Source organism: Euprymna scolopes, chromosome 34, assembly GCF_053919585.1.
Source record: "Euprymna scolopes isolate OS-2025 chromosome 34, ASM5391958v1, whole genome shotgun sequence".
NCBI classification, from domain to species: domain Eukaryota; kingdom Metazoa; phylum Mollusca; class Cephalopoda; order Sepiida; family Sepiolidae; genus Euprymna; species Euprymna scolopes.
The window spans coordinates 24,773,529-24,794,146 of NC_136515.1; the positions used below are offsets into that span (position 1 = coordinate 24,773,529).

A 20,618-nucleotide genomic window follows, 5' to 3' on the forward strand; every position below is an offset into this window, starting at 1 on the left:
GTTAAGCAATGTTAAGCCACGTCAGTACTTAAACAGGTGGCCATTTGGAAATACTATGTACTGTATGTAAAACTTAAACCTAGTGGTCTTGCAAGTTAAGGGCAGGTTATCAATCTACAGCTAAAACGGACAGACCTGGGCTGTTATGATCTTTGCTGACCAGACATGGGTTGGCATTGGCAGATCGATTTTAGATATCTATATTAATGAATAAGGAAACAAAAAAGGAAACTTATTTTATGGAAAAAGTTTCGGATAAAAATAATTTTATGATGAAATGAAAAGGGTTGCATAGCGAACTAGATACTAAATTTCCTGATTACTATCAAGAGTTCTATTCTCTGATACTCCCTCAATGCCATGCACACATGATTAAACAAGTGATAATGAGTAATCCAGATACAGAGTAATAAAAAATAGTCTATATATAACTTACTTTTAAGAATACCATAATCAATCATTACTAGGGCTGTGACAACAGCATATTCTTTTCATTGTTTTGACTCGTTAGTATATATCCTTTAATATCTTATGATTTTATCTAGACAGATGTGGTTCTCAGTTAAGTGTGTCTGTGCCGGATATACACAAGAGTCAAAAGAATGAAAAGAATATTCTGTCACAGCCCTAATCATCACAAATCTAGATTTATCTTTTGAAAATCATAAACTGTTAAGTTAACAAGTTTTGTGTGTTTTTTTTTTTTTTTTTTTTTTTTTTTTTTTTTTTTTTTTTTTTTATAGAAATGTTCTTAGTGTCTTCACTTTTGAAATACATTAGTGTTCAATTAAATTATTTACTTCATCTGGAGATTTCTTCTGGGAAGATATTCTCTTGGAAGGGTAAAGTTAAAAACAGCTGCAACTCCTCTTTCCTTTTTGTTTTAATTTATTTTACCCTTTTTTCTTTTTCTTTTTTGTGTGTGTGTCGGTGTAAGAATGTTTTTCATTGTAATTGTATTTGAATCCTCCACTATAATACTGAAATTTAGATTGTTCTTTTAGTATTAAGACTTTCTTCCTTTGGTCAAAAATTAGTTTTTGTTTTCTACTTTTTGCATGACAAGATGGGTTTATATTTAGTTATAATTAAATTATATACAAATAAATAGCAACCCAGACTGCAAGAGAGCAAAGAAATACATAGAAAAAGATAGACGAGAAAACAAGGATGGAAAAATAAGAACAAGAAAACTCCTGAGTATATATATATATATATATATAGGGAGGCTTCACTCTAACGGCTCAGAAATGGCAGATTTCACTGACCAACATGTCCAACACAACTGTATGTAAATATTTGTATTGAAAGGTCTGTGGAGAGACTCCGCTTCATAGAATGTTGAATATCTGGAGACAAACATTCATTAATAACAGTAAATAGAAAAGTGACATATAGGGAACCAACCGGAGTAGACTGTGCTCGTTATTAATGTCATCATTTCAAATTAATGTGGTCTTAATAGAACCGAAAAGGAAAAGATAATAAAATATCAGAACCAAGAATGATTTAAAAAGGACATGATCTCTGAAAGATATAAACATTATACTAATTGTTTTAGGAGAAACTAACTTAATTTTGAAAAGCTTTAGGTACTTGAGCACAATGCCTGGAAGACCAAGCTATACCAAAATACAGATAGCAGTTATAAAGGGAACAATGCCTCCTCTTAAAAATAGCCTCAGATATAATAAATTAAAATCATAATGAAATCAAGAGTTAGCTCCAGGAGCGAGCCCTTTGATTTTTTAAAAACTAACAGAAAACTTTAAAGTCTTTATTATAGAGTGAAGGATTATTTTTCAAGTGCATTCTTGTATGCAAATGAATGTTAAACTTGTAATCTTGTAATTAGTGAAATTAAAAATTAGTTAAAGCCACATGAACTGCTAATATTACTATTTTGTTACTAACTTTTCAACTAAACCTAAAAACTAATTTTATTTTAAGATGTCTATTTTCATCTCTTAATGAAATTTGTTTTTCTCTCTGCAGGTGTTATCCTTCTCCATGGTCGGACTCGGGATAACGAAAGAGACTCTTACATTAACAACTTCAAGTACTCTTAACTAGTGCTTAAAGATGTCTTCTGCTGTAAGTATCTTTAGAGAATTTGCATCATTCTACTTCATCCTTTAGTTAGCGTTTTTAATAAGCAGTTGGAATTTTACCATCGACATCTTGCTTGATCCAATCTTTTTTTTTTTTTAAGTTTTTAGAGTTTTCTTCTTCAATCATTAATTGAACCAACTTGTTAAAAATTATCACTAGTCTTATTATTGAAATGTAATTTCTATAAGCAAACAGCTATTCTTTTATTTGGACTCTGCATTAAAGAAGCATTGACACAATAAACGAGAACTTTGATAATGTAATGCCATTCACTGTAAGCAAGGTGCCTCCTCCCTTGTTAATTCCTAAATTGATAAAAATAATCGAGAAACATCAGCCAAATTGAATTTCTAGAACTCTCAAACAAATACAATGATCATGCAGTATTTTATAGAGTTGGAGTAAACCCATAAACAAACTAGACAGTCAAATAAGGCTTCCATATACACAGCTGAATTATAAATTATAAAAATGATCAAGAACTTGACAAAAGAAAAATACATTATTTCCTGTGCTTTGTTTGACAGCTTTTTTTTTTGTCTCCATACTAAGGTTAGACGTTTTGTGAAGGACTTCCAACTTCTGTCTGTTGCTGCTTCATTTGTGCTGCTTGTTGGGAATGGGTAGTCATGAACTGATCTCCTCCATATTTTAGATGGCCTTTAGATATCTATGTGGGGCACATTTTGCTTGACTGATACCAGGTGATGTAGCTGTACCAGTTGAGATGATGGCGTGTTGCATCTTTTCTCCATCTGATGCACTGTAGCCAGGATGATGTTTTGATGTTTTATCATCAGCCATATCTCAAAGCTGTACAGGTCATGTTGCCTCTTGCATATGATGGGATGTATATTTTGTAAAATTGCTGAAAGTTTTATTTTTACTTGAGAGGAAATTCAAATCCTCCTTACATATATGAAATATTGGAATGGTGTCATTGTTTGATGGTAGTTCTAGCTAGACTTCCTAATACTGTGGATACTACAGGGTTGACATGCTCGCAAAAAAAAAAAAATGACAATAACAACTCTTAAACTTTCATGTTCAGATAAAAAATTAAAGACTATATAATGTACTGTTTTTGGAGAGGGTTGTATGCTTTGCTTTAGTATAGAGATGAAAAGAAAATTACAAACAATATAGAATATTTTTCTAAACAACAAATTACATGAACATCAACTAACAGTTGGAACAGAACTATCCCATAGATTACTGTACACGCAATAACCCTTATCCCCAAGTGGCTTCCTGGCCTTGATAAGTGATTTCTCCCTCCTCCCCCCCCCCCCCCCCGTAAAAAAAAAAACAGGAAATGTTCAAAGATGAGATGTAATAATAAGCAGTCGAAATCAGACGTGCACTTCAATGCATCTTTTGTGATTGACAGCAAAAAAATACACAAATGTGCACAATAAGTACTATCGTGCACCAAACCTCATAATGTTGTTTGAAATTGTCTACGTCACAAGAGATTATCTGAAAAATTAAACCTCTTCTAGCTCATAGAAATCGGATCCAATTAAATAACAGAAATAAATACCTTGTATGAGACAAAATGGGTTGATCTGCTAGGAAACTAACAAACTCAATCCAAAAGTTTCAATATGTGAAGATTTGCTAAGAATATTAAAACTACAAATGATTTTCTATTCAACATTTTAAATACTTCAAGTTCCATTCAAATTCTGACATATCACAAAATAATTTGGATTATTCATACTAGTGTTCTCATCTTGAATATTATTCTCAGAATGTTTCGGCCGATGTAACCTACGATCTTCTCCAGGTGCATCTTGTCAATTCTGGAATTTGCTGTATGGAATAACTTCTACGATGAGATCAGTAATTCAAACTATCAATCCTCATTTTAAAAATTCTGAAACCTAATGTCAACAAATAATTCTTTTTTTTTTTCTTTTTTTTTTTTTTCAACTGTTAAGATTAAAATGGCTGACTTGTTGTTTTTTTTTTTTTTTTTTTTTTTGTTTTTTTTTTGTTTTTTTGTTTTTTAACTAATCATTTTAATAGGCTATTAAAATTTATTTATTATTCATTCAGTACCAAATTGAAAAGTAAATTTAAGATGTGAAAACTTACACAATCAAAAGAAATAGTGTCAAATCCACAGTCTACCTTTTTTCATTTACATTATTAGAATTAATTTTTAAAACCATTTTCTTTTTCAATTTTCATGAGAATTTAAAACAATTTTTACTTAACTCCTGGATATTAGACTTCAATTAAAGGTGATTATATTATTGCAATAATAATTTACTTACTACAAAACACAGATTTTAAATAAATATAAAATTAGTTGAAATTTTAATCAATTTAATCATCTAAAATCCATAGTCAATCTTTTCTTTCATTAAGGTTTTTAGTTCTCTCTCATAGCAAGAACTTAGAAACCAGTGGGATTGAGAAGTGGGTGCCCCCAAGAACTGTGTATATGAAATCCCATGTAAATGTGGAAAACTATACAGAGGTGAAACATGTCGTCCATTGAAAGTACGGTTAGAAGAACATCGAAAAGTCATAGTACGTGGAGAGACTGAATAGTCAGGTATAGCTGACCATATCTGTAAAGAAAAAGGAAACCGTCTACCATTATGGGACGAAGTAAAAATTATAGACAGAGAGGAACAGTGGAGAGTAAGACGACTGAAAGAAGCAGCACATATGCTGGGGAATAACCAACTGCTAAGTAGACCTAGTATAGAATTTAATACAATATGGGAACCAGTAATTATAAACAATAGATAATATATACAAGTAATAAGTAAAAACATTAATATATATGTCATAAGTATAGAGATAGATATACATTAATATATAGTAATAATTAGTAATATTTACAACTAGAAATAAATGTTTAAGGCTCCTAAAATTCGTACTAGAACCTGTGGCGCAGTGGTTAGAGTACTGGGAAAAATCAATTGTAAAAGTGACCTTCTCTTGAAGGTTCAATCCTCAGTGTGGGCAACCGAAATATACATTTGCGAATTACTTAGGACCTCTATCTAGTCATGACTGACGGAACAAGAGCACACTACCCCCGTAAAGTAAATAAAGGGTTCCTGGAATTTATTTACCTGTGGACATTTATCACTTCAGGAAAAAAAATCAATCATCTTGTTTTAAGACTAAAGAGCCCCATATCAATATCCAACTTTGTTTTCATACCTATTTGATAGTTTTTTATGGGACCTCTATTTAGTTGTTTTTTTAAGTGCTAACACCTTGGCTATATCCAGTAAGAGTTGACCTGCCATTATAAATAGATTCTGTAGGCTATGGATGGCCCTAGTTCAAAATATGAATGAAAATCTCTCAATGAATTTGAAAATTTTGGATAGAATACATTAAGGGAAAACATTTGGAAATTTGTCAAATTAAAAAAGAAATTATATCTACATTTAAAAGTAACTGTCCCTCCTAAAAAATGGGATTATAATTGTATGAACACACTGAAAAAAAATTTTTTAGAATTTATAGTTTACGCATATAAATTTTATGTAAAAGACTTCTCATATTGGGCCATTTTAGCTTTTTAGGGAAATTAACTAAATATTTTACCATTAATCCCAAGTTTGAACAGTAAATGCATAATTACTTACTGTATTTTTCATATTACCACTCGGACTTATGGTTAGTAGTAGGAAAGAGACTTTTAATAGTGACATATTTTCTACTAAAGCTCAATCAGGAACATTAATATGGCCAAAATTTAAAATAAACAAGATGGGTTACATGTCCTTAAAGCATCTAGTCTAAAAGAGTGATCATTTTATGTTAAATTTTTATAAAAAGCTGATTTTTGTTTTATTTTTACCAATAAGCTTTTCAGGCTGTTTACATGTAATCGCTTAAAAATATAGAATCACATTTTTTTTCTTTTGGGGTAAATTACCATAGTATGCAGAGCTATGATAATACCTTATTTTCTTTCAGAACAAAAAGTTAAAATTATGAATTGATGAAAACAAAAGAAAACAAGTACCAATATTTTCATAAGAATACCATATTTATAAAGTATTGGAAAAGTGGTTAAAATAAAAGCATTTTTGTAAAAGAAAAAAAAAATCCTAATAAACATTTATTGAGAATTAGAAAATATAAAAAGATTGATTAAAGAATTTAGAATGCTGGATCAATTTCACATAAATTTAACAGATGAACTATTCCCAAGAAATTCTAGTGTTATAGAGCAATTAACAAAAAGAAAAAAAAATTTTTCACTGGGAATTGTGTTTATTTTTGGTTTTTGAAGATTACTTTTTTAAGTGATTATGCATGGTTTTACAACCTAGCAAAAAATAGTGATTTTATGTTAAATTTATACAAGAAACAACTCTGTCTTAATTTGAAAAAAAAAAATTTATTTTATTTTTTTTTTAGTCAAAATGTTCAATGTGCTTAAACGTAGTTACCTAAAAAGGTAGAATATTATTTTTGGGAGATTACTTAGTTGAGGGTATTAATCTATAAGTTTATCTTGTTTTTCATTTTACAGTAAAAAAAAGTCAATCTAATAACTGACCAAATCTTTATAATTAAGATAAAACATTAACATTCTTTGTGAGAGGAAAGGCACAGAATAGTCAACAAAGCCACTTTCCATGTTAAAAAAAGGTTTTCTAAATAGTAACATTATTTAAAAACATTTTTAACAGGGTTGGGGGAGGGGACCTTTGTTAGGAATTCTATTTCTACACTGTCTTATTTTACGTACCAGTCGTCAACTATTTTTAATTATTTATGAAACTATTCAAATAGCATTTTATACACTAATGATGCAATGATATATTTCGGCTATGTTTTAAACTCAAAATAAATCACAATTTTCAATCAATTACAATTAAAACATTTGAAAAATTGTATTTAGTAAGGTATACTCATGAAATATCCTCCTTCCCTGCTAAGTGTAATTTTATGTTTACAAAAATATATGCAGATATTACCGTTTTGCAGTAGTTTAAAACTGCAATTTTAAAAAGAATTTACAAACTTTAAAAGAATCGGGATGAAGGGAAGATGGGGTCCGATCACTATAATATATATATTTATTTTATTTACTATAATAATTATGCCTATAAAATAGTTATTTTTCTCGCTCTGACATTGATATTAAAAGCCTACTTTTTCTATTTAAAAATCATTAAAACAAACTAAGATACTCGGTGATGGATATGTGTGTAACTACATAATAGTTAACTAATTTGTATATTCCTTTGAAAAACGAGCTCCAATTAATTACATTCATTTTTTTTATGTTATTAGATGATTATTATGCTGAATTCTAGTTATGCATAGTTTTTATATTCTGCATAATTTTGTAGAATTTAAGATAAAAAAACATTTTAGCACACGGAAATATATATATATATAAGTAACCTTGTTGGTGTGTGCAAAACGTTTCTACCAAACTCCTTGTTAAGGGTTGCAAAGAAAAAGAATGCCAAAATAAAGTAGCAACCTGTATTGCAAAGCATACAATAGGTGGGTTGTTCATTGTAACCGAGGAACGACCTAGGTTGGTCCACCGAATATCGACTGACACCTTATGACTTAGTTTTTCGGTATTTATTGAGATTGGAATAGTCTATTAATAGGCAACATATGTTAGTTCTGCTACAACACTCCTCTCTTGTCTACAGAGTTGAAATTTGATATATAGGTTATTAGGACCTGTAGCATATTTTGGATTCAGTTTGTAAGTCGATAAATTAGCTGCAAAGAGGTCAAAATTGAAAAAAAAAATTGCTGATTAAAAGTTATAGGTTAATGTTATTTTGGAGTTTTTGTAGATGTGTGGCTTTAGATCAACACTAACAGATACGGCTGGAGAGCTATGTCTTGTGTCTTGGTGGCACACTGGTCATTTTGTACTTTTACAATTACTATATATTAAGTACAAGAAAATAACCAATAGAGAATTGGCTCTAAAATAATAAATAAATACAAAATCTGCATGAATTAAAATATAATATTTAAGCGTATTTTATGACCTGCTCATGTAATTGAGACCAGGGTGAAGGGGGGTAACTTTCACTTTTTCATCAGAAAATGAACGTAGTCTCTCTCTCTTTCTCTCTCTCTCCCCCCCCCCCCCCCCCCGGTTGAAAATCAGTTTTCTTTGATTTTGGCACTATTTATGATTCAGTTTTTTCCTACTGTTTACATATTCCAGCATTGCCAAAAGTTTTTGTCTAGTTCAAAAGCAATACCAGTACCAATATTTTTGCTAATTAATTTATTTATTGTGGACTATTATCCTCATCTTAGGTGTTGTTTCACAACGTTTCGGCCAACTATTCCTCTGGCCTTCGTCAGGTGGTAAATGCGACGGGATAGAACCTCCTAATCTCCTAACTGCATTCTCAGCAATTACTGCCATCCATAATTGTCGTCTCACCATGTTTTGACCAAGTAAGCCTCTGGCCGGCTTTGGGTAGGATTGAAACCGCTATTTTCAGACAATTCTCACCTGAAACTAGAGATTCGACATTGAATCCCTACAGATGAGGATAATAGTCCCCAATAATTAAATTAATAAATAATACTGATCTTAATGTATTCCAATTAATATATACAATATTTTTGCATAAAGATGCAACATTTTCAATATTTTTTTTGTCTACCATTTGTTAAATCCTGAATCTTTTATTGCATCACACACTAAAAATGCTGAAACCTTGTTTATCATATATCGATTTTATTTTTCTTTTCTATTTGGAATCGGTTTTTGATAATTACTTTAAAAAAAAATTTTTTACTTTAGGGTACAAGTACTGATCGAACAGGATCATCACGAAGGTAACTATATTCCCTTCATTTACTTGGTTCATAATGTGACATTTTGCTATGCAATTTCACTGGATTCCTTGATTAGATATCAGTGATTTTAATTGGAGCGTAATTCTTAATTTGGTTGGATACCATTTACCAAATATATTTAACAAAATTCTAGGTTAAATATCTTCGTGCTTTTAAAGTACTGGGTGGTCCGAAAATCTTTTTACTTTCAAAAAGGTAAAAGAAATAGGAACAAGTAATTCAATAAAAGAGAACATTTAATTGGTTCAGTTTATTCACTTTCATTGGTGTTGTCACACATCGAGATGATCTGTATCAGTATAATAGTTTTTCTGAAACAAAATGATGCTGCTTCATGACCTTTGTGATAGATTATGGAATTGTGTGCTTCCATTGTTCCAAAAATGTGTAAAAAGACTTTCTGACCATTCTGTATGTCCATTTGCATTGCTTTTATTAAATCTAATTAAAAAAAATTTTTTTTTTTTTGCAATTATTTTTTGATTATGTATTCATATAATCGTATTGTTGCACAATTTAAGCTGTTACCAATCCTTTATTTTATCCTTTTTGTTTAGTATTCCTTAAATATGATTTATTAAAAAAAAAAAATCTCTGTAGACATGAAATAAAATTAAAGAATTGTTTTATTTGAAAAATTTTCCATATTAAAATTTTAAACTAAGAATTTAATTGAATAAAAGTGTTTTATCTTTTACTTCGACTTTATCGATATAAATATAATCTTTGTTAATATTTCATTTTATTTTAAAGGTTTTACAAATGATTAATACCTATTGTATTCTTTTACTGTTTTTATTGATATATTGTCTCAACTTTGTAGTCTTGCAATTTTTTCTTGTGATATCTATTTTGTTCCATTTTTTTCTTTTGCATTTTTTCCTTTTTTTTTCCTTTTTTTTTTTTTAAATCTATTGTAAACATTTTGATATTCTAGAAAATATTAATTCTTAAATTTAAAAATAAAATCCAGTTTTAGAATTCACATTAAAAGATTTTTTAAATACACTTCTACATAATTAAATAATAAATACAATCTTATAAGCTAATTAATGAGAAATTCTCTTACATTTAAGATTTGAATTAAGTTTTAACTGTTCAACTTTTTTTTTTTTTTTTTTTTTTTTCAAATTTTGTTCACATTTATGTAATGAAATATTTTAACCATTGTACTTCCAGTAGCAATACACATGAAACATTTATATGGATTAAAACATCTCGATAATGGCAAACATAGAAAGAGCTTGATGAGCTAACAAAGAATCTTTAAATTTTTTAAATCTGATTAAAAATAAGGAAGTTATGACTATTTTTGTGCCTCACACATTTGGATATTTTTCTCTCTTTAAGACCAAATGCGTTTTGTCATATTTTTTACAACCTTTTCAGTAAAAATGTTATAACTTTGTTAAAACAAGATTAAGCAACAAAATTTGTCATAGAAGTGTATTTTTGTGCAAGAAATCAGAATATGCCACTGAAAATCTCCAGAAATTAATGGTTTCCAAATAATCTGCAGTAAATGTGCATAAATATGCTGCAATTTCTTAAAAATGCCATGTATCCATTAACAGAAAAGAAGTTAGAGAACTCCAAGCTGAATTGTAATACATTTTATGTACAAAAAACTTAAATCTAAATCTAGGACTTTTTTGGAATGAATATATTGCAATATTTATTTGGTATTAGTGTAGATTATTACATTTCATTATCAATACCCCCCACCCCATCTTACTACCTCTCCAAAATGTGTGATTCTACCTTTGTAGATAATTACACCTTGAAAAACTTAAATGAAAGATAAACAAAAATTATTTTAGAATTTAATGTAAAATGATTCCCTATTTTGAACCATTTCAGCGTTTTAGGACAGTTAACCCATTTTCTTTCTATGGGAGATAAATCCTGTTTGTTTTTTTTTTTTTTTTTTTTCTACGTTTGATTTTAAGAGGATCTTTGTGCAATTTTGAGAAGTGACGAGGTTGCCACTTTGACTTTGGGTTAATGATAGGGCTAAGGGAAATTATGTGTGAACATCCTGAAGACTTGATAGAAACAAAATAAAAACAATTTTAGAATTTAGAGCGAGGATTGATTTCACATAAATTTAATTTAATGTAAAATAATTCACCATTTCAAGACCATTCTAGCATTTTAGGACACTTGACTAATCTATTTTTTATGGGAGATAAATTATGTGCACTTTTACTTTAGAATTTTTTTGACACATGTGGCTTGCAGAGGAATTTTATTTGGTGGGGAGCCTTCCACTCGACTTAGCATTAATGTTAGGGCTAAAGAAGGTTTTCAGAAGGTTTGCCACTCATACCTAGGGTTAGAGGTAGTATTAAGGGAGTTTTTTTTTAAGAGGACGTTTGACATCCATTGTGAAACTTTACAAGAACTACGACAAACAGACAAAAATAAATGTTATTAAACAAGTGACGTCGTTAACAGAAAACGGGATGTATGGAAAACTATCAAGTATTTTTTTACCCACTTATTTAAAAAAAAAAAAAAAAAAACTTTTTGCTAAAGGTGACAAATTGTTCACAGATTTTGAATAAATCTTATTTTTTATTTTTAATTATATTTCATGTATTTTTCTACTGTTTCCATTTCTTAACTTCACTGACGTTTGGAAAAGTATCTTTCTTTTTTTTTTTCCTATTTAAATATGCATTTTTTAATTTTTTTTTATATAATCAGATAGATTAGTTTCTGTTTGATAATAATTTGTTGAAAACATTGTAAAAAAGACAAATTAAAAAATATATAGTGGTGGGTGTATCGCTCGTATACATAAACGAAAAAAAAAATCGTATTTCACAACCGTCCAAAGCAGAACACAGTATTTTAAAAATTTAGTCAGTGGTCAAATTTTCAAAAATATTTGTTTGATAACAAAATACCTCTAACTAAATATGTAAGGAAATTTTTTTTATCAGATTTTCAATTTAAAAAAAAATTTGATCTGGAATAAAAATCAACAACAAAAAATGTTTACAGTTATGCTATCGCTGCTGCTACTAATACTACACTGAAACACTAACCGATTTTTTTTCTGGGTATCATGATTTTAAATTGCTAGCTACCACAAGTGAAAACAACATACAATTATACTTTTAATGGATAAAAACGGTAAAAAAATTGTTTTATTTAACAGTGGGTGTCTGAAGAAAATTTTTTCAAAATTTTAAATACTCATGTTCAAATCTTTTTTTAAACACAACAAAATAACGAGTGGTCAAAAGTATTTCAGACACCTTAAACTATTAAGTGACATCTCTTCTGGTTAGTTTCCAAATTTCATCACAAAATTCTTAATACAAATGTGGTACGAACATTTCCAAATCGGGAGGGGGGATCTTTACAAAATTTTACTGAAAACACTGTTTCATGATATTCGGGTTTTTATCACTTTATTTGCTTTAAACTCTAAAATTATGTAATGTACGTTATTTATTAATTCATTTGAAAGTATATTCATTTCTGAACAAAAGTGGTATTTTGAGGATTTAAAGTGCTTTGGTTTGTAAAATATTACTTTTAGCAAAAGCCCCCTTGAAATCTGTAATTATCCAAAGTATTTTATCGGCTATGTGTATTGCTACTTTAAGCTTTTTTTTTTTTTTTTTTTTTTTTTTTTTTTTCTTTTTTTTTAATAGATATATTTTTTGAAGAATTTATCATCTGGTCAATAATGGTATTTTTCAAAAAATTTTACTTAAAAACAACAAATGTAAGAGATTGTGAAGCAACTATATATTTTTTTGCTATCATTTATAAAGGAAACATGTTATATAGCGGGAGTAAACTGTATGAGGGCCTATCTGAAAATCCAGGAGTGCAGTAGTATTTTGGATGCGTCTTGGGATAAGAAACCTGAATCAAAAATAATTTTTGAAAAATAGCAGTTTTTTTGGCAGTTAGCACGCAAAAAAACTGCTGACATAAATAGCCATTTCAGCTAAAATCGTTCAAAAAGGCAAAAGTTCATAAAGGCAAAAGTTCATAAATCCTCTCTCCTTTGCATACAACTTAAAATTATTTTTAAATAAGGTGTGTAGCAAGAAGCAATTTCACATTAAAAATATTAAAAAAAAAAAAAAAAAAATGCAGATGAAAGTCAAAATTTCATGATATTTGCAGTAAATTTGTACACATTAACGTAACTGCCCACTTGTTGATTTTATTGTGGCTCTTCTGATTGAGTTTCATCAAGGAAGATACTGAAAAATCATTTTGAGCAGTATTCAGTTCTATTCATAAAGCTGTATAGGGGTATAACATATGAAATGCCTAAAAAAAACCCCAAAAAAAAACATTTGAACTAGGTGATAGGTTACTAGTATATTATGATGCAGCTATCGTGATATTTTTGGTGTGCTGCAAAGTAAACAGTGCCGAAATGACAAACACAGAATATTCCAATGCACTGATCAACATGTCTTTGTAATGAGTAGAAATGCTGTGATTGATCGCATCAACGAACGGGCTCATCACTATTTCAATCATGTCATTGCTAATCTAAATAGGAAGACATCCAAAAAGAGACAACCACTCATAGTAAAGTTGAAACAGGTACTCAGCAACGAATGGAGGGAAACCATCTTCACTATTCATGTGAAAGATTTCCCTAGAAGTAGTCTTCTCAGCATTGGTCAATTCTTCCATATGTTTATCAATCAAGAAAAAGTTTGTTTTTTTATATGATCAAAGAAACGAGAGAATATGTTGTTTGAGTGTAGAAATAGCGAATAGGTCTAGGAGCAATTACAAGTTGATAGCTGATGGCTTAGCAAGAAAGGGATTTGAAGAATGCTGCCAATACCATTAAATGACAACTGTGATGTTGATAATGGTGAACTTATCAATTAATTGTTCAAGTCTTGTCAGTCTCGGTGGATGATATGACCACCCAAACAGATACCTTGGATATGATGTTCCCACTAGATATCGGAAAGTTGCGTGATTGCCAGCCTTCTGTGAAAACTGCAATAGTTGCTGTTAGTGTATGCCAACTAAAATGGCTATTCTAGCCTTCAAACTTGTATGCGAATATTTCTACAAACACACTACCTTTCTCATTACTAATGAGCCTGATTTTCACCACTTGTTACGAGCAGAAGTTCAAGGACCTCAGCAAGAAAGACCCCGATTCAGCAACATATGGTAAAAGAATGGAAACTCCTAAATAAAACATGTATAAAAAAGTTCTTCCTTCTGAAAGAACAATCAGCAACTACAAGCAGTTGCTTGCTGTGCAGGTAGAGTCAAATGCTGCTAACGCTTTGTACAATATTTTAAATCAAGTTAAGACTGGCCAGGAAAGATTTGCAAGCTGCTTTTTTTTCTAGAAATTTAACCAGACTTGGATTAATTTTCATGGTTTTCTTTGTTAGCATTTTGTCATTTCCAATGATTACTTCTTTCTTGCCTCATGTTTTCAACTTTACTATGGTTGAAAGCAAACCTAAATGTTGAGGGTGATTGGAGTGGTCGAAAGGGATTAATTGTAGGGATTCTCTGTATGCTGCAGACCAATTTAGGTCAAAATACTCCGAAAAATCCCCCCCATGCTCCCAATATTCCATTTTCAACCAAATATCCCATAAATAATATCCATGAACACGATGTTAATGAGAAAAGAGAATAGATCAATTCCAACCACATAATATATAATTTATATACAGAAATCGGCAATATTTCTTTATTTTACCATGAAATCCTAATTTTTGCCAGTTTTGGGGAGTTCAAACCGCCAGAAATTGACTTTTCAAAAATTCCCTTTGAATCTTACTCTGGACACTAATTGACACCAAAACTGAGACTGCACTCATGAATTTGAAGATAGACCCTATTTTCAACCTCATACATAGAATGATCTAAATTGGTAAAGAAATTCATACTATCCATTTTACAATGAAATTGAAAAAGAGAGAAAAAGTCAACTGAATCCATCTCAAAAAATAAAACTTCTCTTTTGATAAGTGTGATTAAAATAAAATTAACATTTTGTACTTATAATTCATATTAAGAAATATCAATAAGAGGGGGGGTGCTTTAATAACTTTATGGAACTTAATTACATAAGCTATTATAATTACAAAAAAAATGTTTTTCTTTTAATATGAAAGCATAATATCATGGACAATGAAATTAAGATTTTATTTACTTTTTTTAAACTTTTTCCAATTGCCTAAATGAAATAAAATAACTTGAATATTTAATGTGTGCTTATATATAAGTTGAAAAGAAAAATGAAATTATAAGAAAATTAAGAGATGCATTACTCAAGTATTCTCAGTGTTCACATTGGCTGTGATTTGATATTAGAATTACACCTTGAAAATTACATATTCCTTATTACAATATTTTTATTAGGTGTCATAGCAAAAATATATATATATATATATGATCCGTATTTTAATAATTTATTAAAAAATAAAGATGCAGTGAAAATAAACTAGGGTTTACAACAGATTGCTTCTTGCTACTTAAAGTTGTTTTCAAAATGCAGAAAAAAAACTTGTAAAATGATTGTTATTTAACAGTTATTGTAAATTGTGCTTTTTTTCTTTTTTTTGCTGGCTTTTTAGTCATGAAAATGATATATTTTAACCTTACATGTTTTAATATCTAATCTTTCATTTGGAGTAAACATTGATTCAACTGTTTTTTTTTTTTTTTTTTTTTTTTTTTTTCTTCCTTAAAGCATAGACATTTGTAAAATGAACTTTAAAAAAAAAAAAATGAACAAAACCCATCTTGAATTTTCTTAACACAATGCATTGACCGTTGCTATCAAGCAATTTATCTCTTAACATTCATCTAATTTTCATGTCCAACACAAGCCCTGCTTAATTGTTGTTTGATTATTAGTTATGTGTTTTTTTTTTTTTTTTTTTTTTTTGTTTTTTTTTTTTTTTTTCTCGCTTTGTGGATGTCATTTGAGTGATATTTTTTGTGTGCGGCCTGTTACTTTTCATAGGTCATTTCTATAAACCCTGCTCGCTTTGATGTAAAATGTGTTCCAGCTTATAATTTTATTGGGATATTGAATTTATTAATTTGAGATAGGAAGGATATTAAAAGAAATCAGATTATATTTTTTAGTATTAACATTTTGAAAGATATTCTCTTATGCGCAAAATTTATCAGAAGAAAAGGTTTTAAATTATACCATGTTGCCAAGTTATAGTTTATTGATTTATTTTTTAAGGATATTAATGGAGACTTTTAATGAATGATTAAAAAACTACCTAATCATGGAAATAAGTTTTGAAAGCTGATTATATACAATATATAAAGTCAATAAAGTGGACAATTTTGTTTTGGAGATATAATGTATATGTGATATATTTTGCATTTTAATTTGCGTGAATAAGTTTGCTTTTTATTTTATTGGGCTTTTTTTAGTTTTGCTACTCTCCTCCTCTGCTTGAGTTCTTTTTTCTCTACTAATAAAACTAATAAGTCCTCGATTATAATGAAAATGCTGAATAAACAAAATATTTGCTATTTTTCAGTCAAAATTAGTTTTTGCACTCTGTCTGTGTAGGGTGATAACTAGATTGTCAATAGTCAAGAATTGATGCAAGCTTACTAACAAAATAAGTCTTCGCTTTTCACTATATTTATTTCATGTTGATAGCATCGATGACACCTACCTCAACCCACCTTAATTTTAAAAAAAAACAACAAATTTTTGTAGACCTTTTGGTGATTATTTCGATTTAATACACAAGTGAAATATGGCAGTTCAAAATAAAATTGGAAACTATTTGATATGCTTACATATAAGGCAAAATTATTTGTATGCGCTAAAAAATTATGGAAAATACAAGTAGGATTTTAGTAATAAATGAAATTCATTATTCATTTCCATTATGCATTTTTAAGCTTGAGCGTCATAGATTATCTCTTCTAATATGGAGACCTCATGTGTTCTTCAAAGTTTGTTGACTACAAATAGTAAAATATATTCCATTAAAATTCTACTCAATAATTTTCCATAATTTTTAGTGCACACAAAATGTTTTGTCTGATGCATAATATCTCAAATAGTTTCCTATTTTATTTTGAACTGCCATATTTTACTTGTGTATTATTGGAACAGCCTTTTTTTTTTTTTTTTCTTTTTTTTTCTAGCTCGTGCTTGATTGCATAAATACCATGTGAAATGTTTTAGCTATGAAAATTATTTTAATACTGTATCCAAAAACTTTAAGTGTTAATTTTTTTGCCAAAATATAGTAGGAAATAATTTTCAAGATTAACTATTTATTATTAAATATCAGATTGATTTTATCAGTTAGAAATACATTTTGTTTTAAATTTGATTTTAGAAAAGTCAAATTTAAACCAGATGTTTGTCAAAACAATTAAATACTTAGGTTGTGTGAAATAAGTTATGCGTGAAAATCACACAAACTGGCTATGCTTTATATTTGATTGTTGTATTTCAAGAGATATGTAAGGTTTGTGTGTGTAATGTATATGGCTCATTCTGTGTCAAATCAACAAGGGGTTAAACCATGTCTGACACAGATTTTTTTTCAAATTTGCTACACTTATAGATCTCCATGAAAGGAATTGAATTGCATCTATTACACATCTGAAGGTCAAGAGGTTCCTGAGATATGACCTTGACCTTTTTACAAAAATGTGAATTTTTTATGAAGTGACCAACCTTAAAAGGCGATATCTCTGTTGTTTATGGATCCACAAAGTTCATTCATTTGGATAGATCTACAATTTTATATGGGGAGATGTTTTTTTTTGGGGGGGGGGGTCCAGCAAGGTCAAATAGGAGTTGACTTTGACCTCTTACTTGAATTATCTCTAAAAACGTTATTTTAATTTTAAATTTTGAAAAAAAGATTTGTCTATTTTATAACAGTATATATTCCAAATTTCATGATGGGCATTCCAAGAGAACTGTACAAGCGTTTTAAAGAAGTGGGCAAAATTCAAAATGGCAAAATGTAGTACCTGAGATTTCATATAAAAACATTTTGATATTTAACAATATGGTCAAGTTTGATATCTTTGTAAAGCTATTTTAATGCTTATTAATATTTACATAAAGACCGTGGTCACAAAATTAAAAAAACTGAATTTTCTTTACTTGTTTTTTGGGTTTTTTTGTTTTTTGTTTTTTAAATGCAACACAGATTTTATGGAAAAAAGTGATATCATTAATGGTGGGATGATTAATCAGAATCTGAAAAATCGGAACTTTTTGAGGTATCAAAATCAGAAAATTTTTAGGTTAATTTCTGATTCCGAAAACAATGTTAAACTTTTCCAATACTTGTTCTAAAAGCTAAAATGGGGGATATTTATTTTTAATCTTCCAGTAAAAGTAAAACCTAATAACATAAAAATGACGTGGATTTATTTTAGCTGGAGGGAGGTGGGGGCATTTTGGTTTCTGTCCAGTCCTTCAGCATTGACAAATCTGACTACTTTGGTTTTTCAATAAATTAGAAGACTGAGTGAGAATTTTCTCACCTCTACACGAGATATGCTTTGAATTTTCTCTGATTTTTGAAGCCGTTTCTGTTTACTGTTGAGGCTGCTGCCTGTTTACTAGTTGTAAAAACAAGTTCTATATATATACAGAGAGGTGGGTGAGGCAATAAAAGATAATAAAAATTAATATTGAAACAGTTTTGCCAGTTGAGTTTGTCTTGGAATTGACAGGACACACAAATACAGACTACAAGACTGAGATTTTGCCAGCCACCATAAAAATGTAAGTCATATTTTCATATAAATGTAGAATACAAACCATAGTTATCAACTGATAGAACTACTCTACAAACTATAACAATCTACAGAAGAATTCATTGAAACTTTCCATACAGACTTTTAAACGTTGAAGAAACAATTTCATTGCCAAAACACATTCAAAATTATGTTCTGATAGAAAAGGTTGACGTCTTCTAGCAGATTTTTCTGAGAATTATTCATTTATTTTGCAAGATGTGGCTCAAGGATTCCACTGGAATAATGATCAAGCTACATTGCATCTTTTCATCTGCTACTATAGAATTAACCTTGAGCATATTAATTTTGTAATAATATCTGATTGTTTCAAGCATGACACAGTAGTTGCCTATTTGTTTCACAGAAAGTTTATAGAAAAATATCAAATTCTTGATTTTGATGTCTAAAAAATATTTCTCTGGTGGGGCTGTTTCGCATAAAAATTTTATAAATTTGTGCAACCATAAATCTGATTTTGGTATTGATGCAGAGTGGCACTTTTTGCTACTTTTCATGAGAAAGAACCATGTGATGGGTTAGGTGGCACTGTTAAAAGGTTAGTAGCAAAAGCTAGTCTGCAGCGACCTTATAATGAAAACAAATGACGCAAAGACAGCTGTAGTTTTGGGCAAGAAAAAATATTTCTGGAATACATTTTATATTCTTCAACTGCACAATGGACAAAGGAAGTAGACATCTTAGAAGACAGATTTAGCAATCCCTCCATGATTATAGGAACGCAGAAATTACATGCTTTCATTCCTGTCTCTCAGAAGTTGAAGTAAAATAAAAGAATAGTTTGAATCCCAAAACTAAACAATATGGAGTTTGAAAACAAGAGAGCACTTTTATTAAGATGTGTACTTGAAAAATATCCAGATAATGGAGAGGTGAAATTGACATTCTTACAACCATTTTTCTTTTCTTCATCATCTCCAAATATATCAATTTTGAAATATTCTGATATTCTTAGCTCAGTTTATCTAACTGAGATTTTGAAAGAAAAATCTAAATATTTCAAAGTTGGTTATTATAAAAAAATGTTTCAGTAAAACAGATTTTCCATTTTGAGATGTATCCCAATGAATGCATTGATTTCTTGTGGCTATAGTGTATCACTATTATGTCAAAGAAACTGTTTACCATCGACATGAAATGTTGTTTATTCTTTTGATACTATAACCTAATTAAATCTCAACACACTTTTTAGAAATTTTTATTACATCACTTTTTCTGTATCAAAGTCTGTGTTGTATAAGAAAAAGTATGAGTCGTTCTAAAACAATTTGATCTCAGGAAAAATATCATTGACTTCACAACCAGAATTTGCATAAAACTCAGCATGTCAACATTCATTTTTAAAGTTTTTTTGTTTTTTTTTTTTTGTCAAAAAAAAAGTAACCATAACAGAAATTGCTTTTTTTTTTATAGATTTAGAATATCAATCACCAAGAAAAATTTATTCGCTATTGAGATCATGTTTTATGTTATAATTTAATTAACTCTTAACACCTTTCAAAATTTTTTTTTATCACTTTTTCTATAATAAAATCTGTTACATTTAAAAAAAAAAAAAAAAAAAAAAATTCAGTTTCGTCAACAGAAATTTTTTTGATTTTGTGACCATGGTCTTTATGTAAATATTAATCACCATTAAAATAGCTTTACAAAGATATCAAACTTGACTATGTTGTTAAATATCAAAATGTTTTTATATGAAATCTCAGGTACTACGTTCTGCACTTTTGGAATTTTACCCACTTCTATAAAACGCTTGTAGCAACAATTCTATTGGAATGCCCATTATGAAATTTGGCCCATAAACAAGTGATGTCTTTTAAAGTTGGTCACTTCATAGAAATTCACATTTTGTGATTTTGTAAAAAGGT

At 29.1% G+C, this 20,618-nt stretch overlaps 1 protein-coding gene across 14 annotated transcripts in view; it reads left to right on the plus strand.

Annotated features, from left to right (window-relative positions):
- Window positions 1-20,618, plus strand: part of LOC145259136 (uncharacterized) — a 158,975-nt gene that overhangs the window by 46,931 nt on the left and 91,426 nt on the right. For all 14 annotated transcript variants that reach the window (XM_080116822.1, XM_080116829.1, XM_080116820.1 and 11 more), the window contains exons 2-3: window positions 1,996-2,094; window positions 8,897-8,931. In XM_080116822.1, the coding sequence (XP_079972948.1) occupies window positions 2,083-2,094; window positions 8,897-8,931 (47 nt within the window). In that variant the 5' untranslated portion in view covers window positions 1,996-2,082. The remainder of the gene's footprint in view (window positions 1-1,995; window positions 2,095-8,896; window positions 8,932-20,618) is intronic.